This window comes from Apodemus sylvaticus, chromosome 2 (assembly GCF_947179515.1).
Source record: "Apodemus sylvaticus chromosome 2, mApoSyl1.1, whole genome shotgun sequence".
Lineage (NCBI taxonomy): Eukaryota > Metazoa > Chordata > Mammalia > Rodentia > Muridae > Apodemus > Apodemus sylvaticus.
In genome coordinates, this window is record NC_067473.1 from 127,959,052 (window position 1) to 127,973,043 (window position 13,992).

The 13,992-nt window shown below is 38.8% G+C and overlaps 1 protein-coding gene across 1 annotated transcript in view; it reads right to left on the reverse strand.

Annotated features, from left to right (window-relative positions):
- Positions 1-659: 659 nt before the first annotated feature.
- Positions 660-13,992, reverse strand: part of Tafa4 (TAFA chemokine like family member 4) — a 160,529-nt gene continuing 147,196 nt past the window's right edge. Inside the window, exon 4 of the mRNA XM_052172887.1 lies at positions 660-850. Within this exon, the coding sequence (XP_052028847.1) occupies positions 660-850 (191 nt within the window). The remainder of the gene's footprint in view (positions 851-13,992) is intronic.

Genomic DNA, 13,992 nt, shown 5'->3' on the forward strand with positions numbered 1-13,992 from the left:
GGACAATATCTCCGTTAAACCTGTGCCAGTGTCTCTTTGTTTCTTATGTTTCTGCATGGCAGTATCCATGAAATCACTGAAACCGGACAGATGACTAACGTTTTACTTAACATTTAAGGAAGAAAGCTGACAAATAGATACAGAATGGACCCTGTTAGGCTCGCATCAACTGTAATGTGAATAGTTAACATTTAAAGACTCCTTCTAGGAGATAACAAAATATTCCCATAAAATTGGCATAAAGTGGATCTAAGAAGTCATCCTTCCTCTAAACGGAGACTGTCCTATGTCTTAAATGATTTTCCTATCTCGTTACCCCAAGCCATAAAAATCCCAACAGGTTTATGTTCCTTTGTGAATATGTCATGATAAAGTTTTGGTTATAAAACTCTGGTGCTATTATGCTTTCCTTAGAACTCAGCCACCAGTGTACCAGGGTTTAATAGCTTCTGCTACATCTCTGCTAATGTAGGAATGGAACTAAGAAGATAAACATATGAAATTATCAAAAGTAAAAAATACAAATGTGCACATAGTAACCCAATGAGTCCTTCATGAGTCCTTCATGTCTCCAAAGTGCATAAAATTAATTTCCTGCTCCAGATAATTCTGGTTCTTTGATCTAGAACACAACGTATGTGAGCCAAATCTTCTGTCCTTTAGACTCCTTTCACGCCTTCTATATAATGGCTAAAGGACACATTTAAAAGAGGAACGGCCTGGGTCACTTTGTACTTCCTGTCCATGTTCCGTGGAGAAAGGGGAACGAGAAGATGCATGTTCTCCCAGCGCTGCTCCTCGTTGGCTCCTCCAATGTCCCCTCCAGCATTTCTTGTGGGACAAGAAATTCCTTTTGAGATCCAGGTAACACGTCAGTTGAGTGGCCACCTATGCTGTAGTTCCGTGTGAAGAGATCACAAAGCAGAGAAACAGGGACAGTCACGTAAATGCCACGTTCCACAATGCACATATTGCAGCTACGAACTTCTGAGTGAGCTCCAAGGTAGGTTCTCACTAGTATGGTAATCCATACAGCACAGCTCTGCATCCACAGGCCCCTCAGGGCCAAAACGCTTCTGTGTCTGCTACCGGGTCACCTAAAACAAACGAAACTAAATGAGCATTTGACCTTATGCAACCAAGGAAAACCAGAGGGACCTCACCTGTCCAGATTATTTGTATCTGGTTTATCTGTTGGAAATTGTGTCTATAACCAACCTCACAAAGTCAACTCTTCATACCCAAATCGGCTTTCCATGCCTCACTTTCAGTAGGCAAAGAAAACACATACAAAGGCTTCTATGATGGGGAATACTGCATCCCTGCTTTTTATTTTCTGAGGTTATAAAAATGTCATGAGATTAGGTACACCCACTGCCCATGAACTCATGCATGCTAAATAAGCATGCTTTGTTAATGGCATTGAACAGTTTTTCAAATGAATGCTGATTAAAATCACTGCATGTCAAGATCAAAATTTAACCTTTGTCACATTTTTAAATGCAGGTAGCTTGTTTTTAAAAGCAAAAATTATTCAACAGAAATGATCAGTTAAATGGAAGCATATAATCATTAGGAAAGTTATTGTGTTTCTCACTTTTAAGCACATAGATTCATTATTTAAGACCTGAGAAAAGTTTGCAAGTGACATAGTCAATACATCAGCTCAGGGGGGGAGTAGCATAGTGCATTAACATATTTATACAGTGCAAATATTTTCAGAATAAGTTGTATAATTTGATAACACAGTCATTATGCCTGGACCTAACAGACCTTTTACTCTAAAGCAAGGACTGGAAGGCTTTCTTTGCAAAGAATTAAGTATAGGACAGATTCTGAGCTTTGTGTGCAGGGCATTGGCTATATTCAAATGTCACACACAGTTACAGACATAGACTTCAGGTAGACTCACAGGCATTGATCAGTTAGAATTGTCCAACAAAGTACTGGTGAGTATGGAATAGAGATTTTACATAATTCCAAAGTGTTATGAAATAATATTTTGTGACTTTTTTCAACTACTTAAGAACACAAGGCTTGTTCAAGTTTTCTTTTCTTTTACTTTTTTTCTTTTCTTTTTTTTTAAAGACAGAGTTTCTTTAAACTTTGTGTGACCCTGGCTGGCTTCAAACTCCTTATGTAGACCAGGTTGGCCTTAAAAATCAAAGAGATCCTCCAGTTTCTGCCTATTGAATCCTGAGATTAAATGCATGTGCCACCACACCTAACCAATTGCATCCTGCTCTTAATTCACAGGTAATATAAAAGTAAGCAAAGAATTGGGTTTGAAAAGTCACAGTTCATTGGCTGGAAAGGGAGTAACCTGGGGGGGGGGAAGCATGACAATCACATGAGCACGCATGAAGGGTGATGTGTGCAATGGGGAAATGGAAGTGGGGTGCTTGAGCGAAGACGCACGGGGACTGATACAATACATAAGACTGTCAGCAAAGGCAAGACTAAGATGGCACTTGAGGACAGTGGGGGGGTCCTTCTGAAGAAAGATTTTGCACAAAGAAGGAAATGCATGAAGGCGCCAGGCCACTGCAAGCACCTGGCCTTTCTTTGACAAGATCAGAAGAGCACGGCCAGACCATTAACTTACAGGGCACACTTTGATCGAGGCAATGAAAGGGGAAGTACTTGAATTTAAGAAAAAGGATAAGGATGTGATATGAAAAATCAAGCAATCCCAAGGTCCTTCACATGAGCAAATGGATAATGCATTCAGTCGTGATTGGAGGTAAAGTCAAAGTCTTCTTTAGTTGTGAAGAAAATAGGTGAACTATATTTTCAATGCCCATCACACTGCACTTGGGAAATGATAGAATTAAAGCTGTTCATCACCACATTCAGAAATCAAAAAGGTGGATTTGGGTTGTAGTTTGTAGGCTATTATATTGGGTACTTCTGGATGTCTTCTACCTTCTCCTTGCAAGCTAAAAGCATGTGCAGGCAAATATCATCCTAAACCTAAAATATAATTTTCAAATGTTTCTTACTTTGAAGTGGCTCAACTGGGTCAGGTGTTTTCTGATTTATTTTCTTCTTTTATCATTATTATTCTTACTATATACAGAATTTTTATTACTAATCTGAATTTCAATTAGATGTAAAGTTACTATCATGCTAATAGTAGCTTCATTTCCACATCTCAACAACTCTACCTTGAGAATCTAAAGCCTTGATGGTAGACATCAAGAAACACATAACTTCAGGGTGAGAGAGACATCTCCCTCAGTCTTCAGGTATCCTCTTAGAAGCTGTCTTAGGGTTTCTATTACTGTGATAAAGCACCATGGCCAAAAGGACTTAGGTAGAAAAGGTTTTCTTTTATCTTAAACATCCAGGTAACCATCCATCACTGAGGGAATCCAAGGCAAGAAACTTAAGCATGGCAGGAGCTGAAACAGAAGTCTTTCAGGAGTGTTACTTACTGGCTTGTTCCTTGTGGCATGTTCAGCCTGCTTTCTTATAGCACCCAGGACCAGCCCAGAGGTGGTGCCACCCACATCATTAATCAAGAAAATGCTTTACAGACTTGTCTACAGAAAAACGTGGTGGGGCATTTTCTCAGTTCAGGGTCCCTCTTCCAAATGACTCTAGTTTGTGTCAAGATGACAAAAGCAAGTAGCATACAACAGGTGGAAGGAACAACAGATTGGGGACATGTTTCCTACATGGTGACCGAGCACAATGCTGACACTCCCGAGCTTCACAGCAGCTTCCAAGTGGGAACCTGATTATAACATCCTGACAGAGAAGAAGCCAGACATTGAGTTCACCTTAGTAGCAGCAAGAGGACATATGTCATGAACGATGACAAGAGTTGAAAGTGCAGGTTCATTCCTTCCACCTTTCCATCATAATAAACTCAGAGAAAATGCTACATCTTTTTATTTTATGTATATGAGTGTTTTGCCCTCACGTATATATGCACACTGTGTGAATGTCTATGGTACCTAGAGGCCAGTAGAGGGCACTAGATTTTCTGAACATAGAATTACAGGTGATTGTGAGCCACTAGGTGTGGGTGCTGGGAACCAGAGCAGATCCTCTGAAAGAGCAACAAGTGTTCTTACTATAGAGCCACAACTGCAGGTCAAGGAAAATGATTTGGTTTTTCTATTGCTCTGTAACTTGTTTGAAAACTTTCTACATGAACACTATGTCTACATTATCCCCCCCATACTCCTCCCATTCCCCCAATTCACGGTCTCTTTACTATTTTTACATGTATATAAATATGTACAAATATTCTCTAGCACACACACACACACACACACAACTTGAATCCATTTACCATTGCTTTTAAGTACATATTCAGAGCTGACCAATTGGGATTGGACATTACATATGGAAGATCATCTCAAAGAATTAGTTTTCCCTCTATCAGCAGCCATTGACCACCTGTAGCTCTTCTTCTGGAAGTCAGCTCATGTGCAGTTCCCCCTGTCCACATTGAAATATCAACGAGGACTGTCATTATCCTATTCTTTTTATCATTGAGATTTCATGAATGTATTATTCCTGGGATGATGGGACATTATCTAACAAAAGACATTCTGGGCCTCTGGTTCTTACCACATTTATGGCCCCTCTTCTATGATTTTCTCTGAGCATTAGATATAGGGATTGTGTTGATGATATAAAAATATGGAATGGGCAACCCATATCCCATTATCTTTGAAGTTTCCCCAATTTGAATATTTTTACTGATCAGTGTGCATTGATGGGAGATGAGAGCTATACTTATCTGTGGGTATAAAGATATTTGATTTTAATATAGTTATAATTTATATTAGCTTAGGAAAATGGAAGTAGTAGATTCTCATGCCAGGTCTATAATCTCTCCACCTATAGGTAGTTGGTTAGGTTATAGTACCAGGCATGAGTTTCTTCCTATTGAGTCCAATTAGACAGCTGAGGGTTATCCACAAGATAAAGGTGTCAATATCACACCATGCAGATATTTTGCTGGGCTGATCATTGTCAGCATACATAGGCTTTACAGCTAGGCTAGACAACTACAGACTGATCCACTCCCTTGCCAGCTTGCAGCAACTTTGGATACTATAGAGCTAGTCCTCTGAGAGGTGGCTTCAATGTCAGTTCCAGCTCGACTCCTAAAAGTCCTCTATCTGAAGTGAGTGGCAACAGGGTCTTACAGTCAACTTCTGGACAGCAACCAAAAGTAATGGCAATACCTCTAGTAAATGTGGTATTAGAAAACACATGTACTGCTCTGACCAACAACTCAATGGGAAGTTTCCCGTTCCTGAGACTGTATTTTTGTTAGATAGTAGAGGACTCTTGTGCACAATATCATTACCTCATCTGCCCTAACTCCATTTAAAACACACACACACACACAATTTTAAGTACTAAACAATATGTTGCCTTATGGCCTTATCAAACATTTCTCTGCTTCTTCTCTCGCCTCCTATATCACCCCCCCTTTTCCTGTTAAAGTCCTGCCCACCCCGATGTTCCCATCGCCCCCTTCATAGCACTTGTTTCCTCCTGCTCTGCTCTCTAGAGCTCCATCTCCCACTCTTCCCCTTGGCTCCTCCCTACTTCCCTGGCTTCTTCAGAAATGTCAGGTTATATACTCAAACCTAACTGGATCTAGTTACCTCATTCAGTATAGGTTCCAGTTCCATCTTACCTTCAAACTTTAAAATTTTTCCTACCAGCTGAATAGAATTCCAGTGTGTACATACACCACATTTTATTGCCCAGCAGCTGAAGGCCATTTATGTTGATTTCATTCCCTAGCTGCTGTACATGTTCATATAGCAGGAATGAACATGGATGAACAAGAAATCTTAGGAGTAGCATATTGAGTCCTTTTAATATTTATCAAAAATTGGTGTAGCTAAGTCATAGGTAGATTTAGTTTCAACTTTTTAAGTATTTCTACACTGATTTCCAGAGTAGTTAGATCATTTTCCAAATCCAACAATGAATGAACATCCATCCTCCCTTCCCTACAACTTTGCCAGTATTTGTTCCCAAATGTTTCCTTAATCTTAGCCATCATGGCTGGGGGGAAGGGGGAGACAAGCTCTGAGAGAAGATTGAATTTGCATTTCTCTGACTGGGGAGTATTTTGAAAGCCTGGGTATTCCTTAGCCATTTTTGTTTCTTCTCTTGAGAACTCTATTCAGATCTGTAGCCCATGTTGTTAATTGGGTCATTTGCTTTTTGATTCTTTGTTTTCTGAGTTCTTTGAAAATTCTGGATATTAATGCTCATATCAGATATATAGCTAGCAAATGTGCTCATTCTGTGGATTTCATATTTACCCAATTATTTCCTCTGCTGTAGAGAAGCAATGTCATTTTATGGGATCCCATTTGTCAATTGTTGGTCTTAATTTCCAAACAAATGGAGTCCTGTTCAATAAGTTCTTATATCTGGTGGAGCACTGCCTATGTTTTCTTCTGATTTCAGCATTTCATATTAAACTTTCACCCATTTGAAATAGATTTTTGTGCATGATGATTGCTATCAGTCCAGCTTTATTCTTGTGGACATCGAATTGCCCCAGTATCATATTTTGGTCAGGTTTCTTTGGCTATAATTTTGTGGACTCCTGTGGTTTTAGCATTCTATTTTGTTCCATTGATATAATGTCTGTTTTTGTGTTATACCATCTTGTTTTCAACAGCATAGCTCTGTCAGATAGCTCGAAATGTGGTATGGCAAGCCCTCCAGCATTGCCCCTTTTGCTCAGGATTGATTAGCTGTCTGGGGTCTTTTGTGTTTCCATGTGAATACTGAGATTTTTTTTCTATTTCTGTTAAGAATATCCTGCAGGTTATTATTGAAATTGAATTGGATGTATAAGATGTTTTGGTAAGGTCTCCATTATCACAATATTAATCCTAACAGGCTATGAGCATTGGAGGTCGTTTTGTCTTACAGTCTTGCTTACTCTTTATCTGGAAATATTTAAAAGCTTTCATTGTACAGGTCTAACCTCCTTGATTAGGTTTATTCCTACACATGTTTGAAGCTATTATTAGTGGGAAGGTGCCCATGATTTTTTTTTCTTAAAGCATTTGTCAATGTAGAGAAAAGACTACTGATTTTTGTAAGTTGATTATGTACCCTTTCAATTTGCTGAAATTGTTGATATGTTTAAAAGTTTACTGTGGAAAATTTGGACTCTCATATGTACAATGAATACCATCATCTGCAGATCAGGATAATTTGACTTTCAAGTTTACTATTTGCATCCCTTTAATTTTCTTCTCTTCACTTATTGCTGTAGCGAGTGTTTCAGGTGTTATATTAGCAATAAGGGTGGAGACAGTGGCAGCTGTGTCTCATTCCTAATTTTAACAGGATTGTTTCTTGATTTTCTCCCTTTAAAATGATTTAGCTGTGGATTTGTCATATTTTCTTTAGCATTTATTACTCTGCATGTTCCCTTCAGTCCTACTTCCTCCAGGACATGTTGGATTTTATCACTGGCCTTTTCTGCATCTATTGATACGATTATGTGACTATTAAGTCCATTTATATGATTTATTACATTTATTGATTTACATATGCCAAACCATGCCTGCATCTCCTATAAAGCTAACTTGATCCTAGAGAATAATCTTTTGATAAATATCTATATTTAATTTGCAAGTATTTTTATAGAGAATTTCTTTAAATCTACATTCATCGGATATATTGGCCACTAGTTTTGGCTTACTGATGCTTTTACTTGGTTTCTTATTACAGTAATACTGGTTTCATATAAACAGTCTAAAAGTATTCCTTGTACTTCTATTTTTTAATAAATAAGAATGAATATAAATCTTCTATGAAGGTCTGGTAGAATTATTTTATGGGTCCATCTATACCTGGGCAGTTTTGTTTTGTTTGTATGTTTTTTTTTCTCAAAAGGCTGTTTAAATTTCCTTGCTTTTTATGGTCTGATTAGGGTGTTGGTTTCTTTCTGGTTTAACTTTGGTGATTTGAATAAAGCTAAACATTCATCCATTCTTTTTTTATTAGATATATTTTTATTTACATTTCAAATGTTTTTTCCTTTCCTGGTTCCTCCCTCTCCCCCCAAAATTCCATAAGCCATTTCCCCTCTCCCTGTTCCCCTATCAACCCTCTCCTGCTTCCCAGTCCTGGTATTGACCTACACCTCAGCATCAAACCTACCAAGGACTATGGGCCTCTTCTCCCTTTGACATCCAACAAGGCCATCCTCGGCTGACTATGCGTCTAGAGTCATGGGTAATTCCACTTGTATTCTTTGGTTGATGGTTTTGTTCCTGGGAGCTCTGGGAGTACTGGGTAGCTCATAATGTTGTTCCTCCTATGGTGCTGCAAACCCCTTCAGCTCCTTGGGTCTTTTCTCTAGCTCCTCCATTGGGGACCCTGTACTAAGTTCAATGGCTGGCTGATAGTGCCCCCCTCTGTATTTCTCATGCACTACCAGAGCCTCCCAGGTGACAGCTATATCAAGCTCCAGTCAGCAAGCATTTGTGGGCATCAATAATAGTGTCTGGGTTTTGTAACTGTATATGGATGGATTCCTAGGTAGGGTAGTCTCTGGATGGTCTTTCACTCGGACTCTGCTCCAACCTTTGTCTCTGTATCTCATCCTGTGGGTATTTTGTTTCCCCTTCTATGAAGGACCAAAGTATCCATATTTTGTTCTTCCTCCTTCTTGGGCATCATTTGATATGTGAAATGTGTCTTGGGTATTCCAAGCTTCTGGGCTAATATCCACTTATCAGTGAATGCATACCATGTGTGTTTTTTCATGATTTGGTTACCTCACTCAGGATGATATTTTCCAGTTCTATCTATTTGTCTAAGAATTTCATGAATTCATTGTTTTTAATAGCTGAGTAGTATTCCATTGTGTAAATATACCACATATTCTGTATCCATTCCTCCATTGAGGGACATCTGTGTTCTTTCTAGCTTCTGGCTATTATAAATAAGGCTGCTATGAACATGGAGCATGTGTCCTTATTACATGCTGGAGAATCCTCTGGGTATATGCCCAGGAGTAGTATAACAGGGTCTTCCAGTAGTATTATGCCCAGTTTTCTGAGGACCTGCCAAACTGATTTCCAGAGTGGTTTACCAGCTTGCAATCCCACCAGCAGTGGAGGAGTGTTCCTCTTTCTCCACATCCTTGCCAGCACCTGCTCTCTCCTGAATATTTGATCTTAGCCATTCTGGCTGGTGTGAGGTGAAATTTCAGGGTTGCTTTGATTTGCATTTCCCTGATGACTAAGAATGTTGAACATTTTTTTTTAGGTGCTTCTCAACCATTCCTCAGGTGAAAATTCTTTGTTTAGATCTGTATCCCATTTTTAAATAGGGTTATTTGGTTCTCTGGAGTCTAACTTCTTGGGTTCTTTGTATATATTAGTCATTAGCCCTCAGTCAGATGGAGAGTTGGTAAAAATCTTTTCTCAATTTGTTGGTTGCCGTTTTGTCCTATTGACAGTGTCCTTTGCCTTACAGAAACTTTGTAATTTTATGAGGTCCCATTTGTCAATTCTTGATCTTAGAGCATAAGGTATTGGTGTTCTGTTCAGGAAATTTTCCCCTGTACCCATGTGTTCAAGGCTCTTTCCCAGTTTCTTTTCTCTTAGTTTCAGTGTGTCTGGTTTTACGTGGAGGTACTTGACCCACTTGGACTTGAGCTTAATACAAACAGATAACAATGGATCATTTGCTTTCTTCTTCATGCTAGCCACCAGTTAGTTGAGCCAGCACCATTTCTTGAAAAGTCTATCTTTTTTCCACTGGATGATTTTAGCTCCTTTGTTAAAGATCAAGTGACCATAGATGTTTGGGTTCATTTCTCGGTCTTCAATTCTATTCCATTGATCTATTTGCCTGTCACTGTACCAATACCATGCAGTTTTTAACACTATTGCTCTGTGGTATTGCTTGAGGTCTTTTGTTGTCTAATTGATCTAGCTAGAACTTCAAGTACTATATTGAATAGATAGGGAGAGAGTGGGCAGCCTTGTCTGGTCCCCGATTTTAGTGGAATTGCTTCAAGTTTCTCTCCATTTAGTTAGAGGTGGTTCTACCTGTGCAGGCAGGCCCCTCCTCAGTCCTGGGTGGTTAAACTGCCTCCCTGCACCACTTGGGTATGGTGCGCTATGCCCTCATCCATTCTTTTATGTTTAATTTTTTGTGTGCACATTTTTATAAATTCTTCTCTCATGTATTATATCCCAACCACAGTTTCCCCTTTCTCCTCTCCACCCAGCCATTCCCCGACAACTTCTCTCTCCCCAGGTCCATTCCGCTTTCATTTCCCCATAGAAAAAGGCAGGCATCCCAGGGATATCAACCAAGCATGGCATACCACGTTGTAATAAGACTAGACATATCCTTTCATATTAAGGCTGGATGAGGCAACCCATCCCCCATCTCCAAAAAAGTCCAGGCCCAGATGGACCCACAAAAGAATTCTACCTGATCTTCATAAATGATTTATACCAATATTATAATTTATGATCAATACCTATCAAAAAATAAGCAAAAGAGTCAGAGACAGTAAGCTACACAACCATATTATGTATGCAGAGGACCTAGCTCAAACTCATATAGTCCCCCTGATTATAAGTTCAGTCTCTGTGAGCCCATATGAGCCATGGTTAGTTGATTCTATGGGTATTCTTGTGGTGTTCTTGATCCCTCTGGCTTCTACAGTCCTTCCTTCCCCTCTTCTGCAGTATTCCCCATGCTCTCCCTAATGTTTGACTGTGGATATCTGTTTCTGCCTCCATCGTTTGCTGGATCAATCATCTCTAATGATGGTTATGCTATGCTCTGGTGTACAAGTATAGCTGAGTATCATTAGGAATTATTTCATTGACTTTTTTCTGGTTATGTTTATGTTTTCTAATTTAACATAGTAGACGTCTTTAAAGTATTATATTATACTATTTATTCTAGGTGTTTGTCTTGTTTCCCTGTATATATATATATATATATATATATATATATATATATATATAGTGTGTGTGTATGTGTGCACGTATGTTAAAGATCTTTTGATTGTGTTTACCTTTTCAAAGAACCAGCTCTTAGATTTATTGATTAATTATATAGTTTTCTTTTTTTCTATTTAATTGATTTCTGTTCTCAATTTTGTTATTTCTTGCCAGGTACTAGACTTGGTTTGTTTTTGCTTTTCGATACTCTTGAACTGCACCTTTAACTCATTTATTTATGTAGTTTCTAACTTTTTAATGCACATACTTAAAATGTAGACCTATTTGATTCTTGGGACTACTGTTAATGTTTCCCACAGGCTTTGTTGTATTATGTTGTCATTTTCATTTAATTTTCAGATTTTTTATTTATGTCTTTATTTTTGACCCATTCATCATTCAGTAATGTGTTAATATCTATGAGTTTATATAGTTTCTATGGATTATTTTGTGATTTTAAGCTTTTCTAAACTATAGTCATATAGCATACATGGAATTATTTATTTCAGTTCTTTGTAGTCATGACCCAGAATGAGGTCTGTATTAGAGAAATTCCCATGGATAGCTGAATAGAATGTATATTCATTGGTGTTTGGGTGGAATATCCTATAGATATTTCTTAAGTCTATTTAATGTATAATATCACCTAATTCTAGCATATCTCTGTTTATTTTTGTCCAAATGGCCTGTCTCCTAGTGAGAAGGAAAATGAAATCACCTATTACCATTGAATTGGACTTAGATTGTGTCTTAAAGTCTAATAGTATGTTTTCTATTAAATTGGGTATGCCAGAGTTTTGTATGTTTATGCTAAGGATTGTAATGTCTTCTGGGTTGTCTCTTGATTAGAATGACGTCTCAACCCTTATCTCTTCTGATAAGTTTTAGTTTCAAGGCTGGCTTATATGTATTAGAGTAGCAATTCCTGCTTGTTTTCTAGTATCATCTGCTTGGAATACTTTTTTCTTATCATTTCATTCTAAGATGAAGTGAAGCAAAACAAATTTTGGAGCAAAACAAAATTTTTCAAAGTCTGTGTTCAAAGTCCAGTTGTAGAGTTAAACTACATGCCAAATAACCTGAAGGTGGGGTCTAGAACTGTGGTTTTAACAAGTCCCTTGGTGACTAGTCTATAGTCATGAAATTATGACAGTGACACACAGTGGTACCCAAGAGACAGAGAAAAGGCCCACTAAGGAGCCATTTGAGGAAGGTACTAGCTAGCACTAGGTCACGTGAGACACTGAAGGGGATTGAGACCAACAAACACTGCTGTTCCTATTATTTTATAAATTTCTGTATATCTTATGTGATATTTTTATTCCTGATCTTACCAAGGCCAGTTTCATAAGACACTAGCATGATCATTATAAAGACTGAAGTCTCTCGATGCTTAAACAAATATGCATGAGACACTTCCTTTCTTGGCTCATCCCTCTTTATGTTCCCAATGAAACCCTAGAAATGTTTAGACACTTAATATAAACTGTGAATAGACTGAGGTAACAACCAAGCACATTAGAGTGGGCCTGTCTCCCAGCCACTGGGGAGGCTAAGGACAGAGGACACTCCAGATAAGAACTTTCAATCTCAAAAAATATAAAACCAGAGATAAAGCTAGGGAAGGAACTCAGTTGACAACCATATGTGGGTCCCTCAACTCACTGCCCAATTCTGTGGCAGAAAATAACAAAGTGAAAGTGAAGAATCAAATAGGGAGGTTACAAAAGGCTCCTGAGAAAATGCATCACTCTTCAGAACAGCATCAAGGTCTAGGCATAGTTTTCTGTGGGAACTACTCCATCCCTTGTAGGATGCTTATCTCTGTCTTTGGTGTTGACTCACAGATGCCTATAGCATCTCTCTGTTTCAAAATATGACTATCCAAAAACATCTTCACATATTGTCCAATGTCCACAAAGGGCAAGAAAGGAAAACACGCCATGAAAATGTTCCTTTCAAGTGGTTTTGCTTCAAGCCTAAACACCACAGACTTCCTCAAGATCAGTGCTGTTTTCTTCAACTGACAAATTATTAAAATACCCTGGCATGTCCTTGTATTGATGCTTCAAAGTCACTGGGTTGTTGTAAGAAACCATAGCACTGATGGTTGGAAACAGAGAAATGTCAATCAAAAAAGTTTGGCAGACTGTTAGGAAAAGGAGAGGCAAAGCACATGAGAACAGCAGAGCTTATTTTCCTTCAGAAAGTCTTCCCACCTGCTTCTTCATGGAGAAGCCAGAAAGCACAGGGAGAGAATGAGAAGGATGTCAGTCCTTTCTGTCTGGGGCTGGTGACTAAGTTAGGACTTGTCCTTCTCTCCTGCTTTCATCTCTGAGACAGAGCTTGTTAGTAACCCAAACTGACTGCTAACTCTTTATGAATTTGCATTTAAATGGGAAATTACCCTACCATAGGTGGCTTACTACCCAAGACCTGACATTCTAAGCTGTCTGTTCCCATGCTGCTGTGTACAGACTCTTTAAGGAAAATGGAAACTGCTTTGTTGTATAGTTAATACGTCCTTCAGAGAGGCCACAGCTTGGCCTTTACAGGATATCTTTCCCCCATATCCCCCAGTGATACAAGGTCAGTACCATTCCAAGCAAAAGATACAGCTACTAGAATGGCAGGCTCATCGTGGGAAGCAGTCTGGGCTCCCCTAATGAACTTCCATGTGTCTACAAGCCATAGCAGACATAAAATGTTTTATGCAGTTCAAGGCCCTGCTGGCTTGGATTAATAAAGGAAACAATACTTTATACCTCCCAGATTATTCCCAATTGGCATATCACTGGGGGGAAAAAAGCAACCCAAGTATTACGGTGGCTTGGGGAACTGTATTATGTTTCTACATCTTTCCAGGAGATAAATGAAATGTCACTACCATTGAGAATTTAGCTAGAGCAAACTCATATTCCCAGCACACAAAGGCAAAACACCCCTAAAGGTTTGCTTCCTGCTAATGCTCTTGCTAACGCAGAGAGAGAGAGAGAGAGAGAGAGAG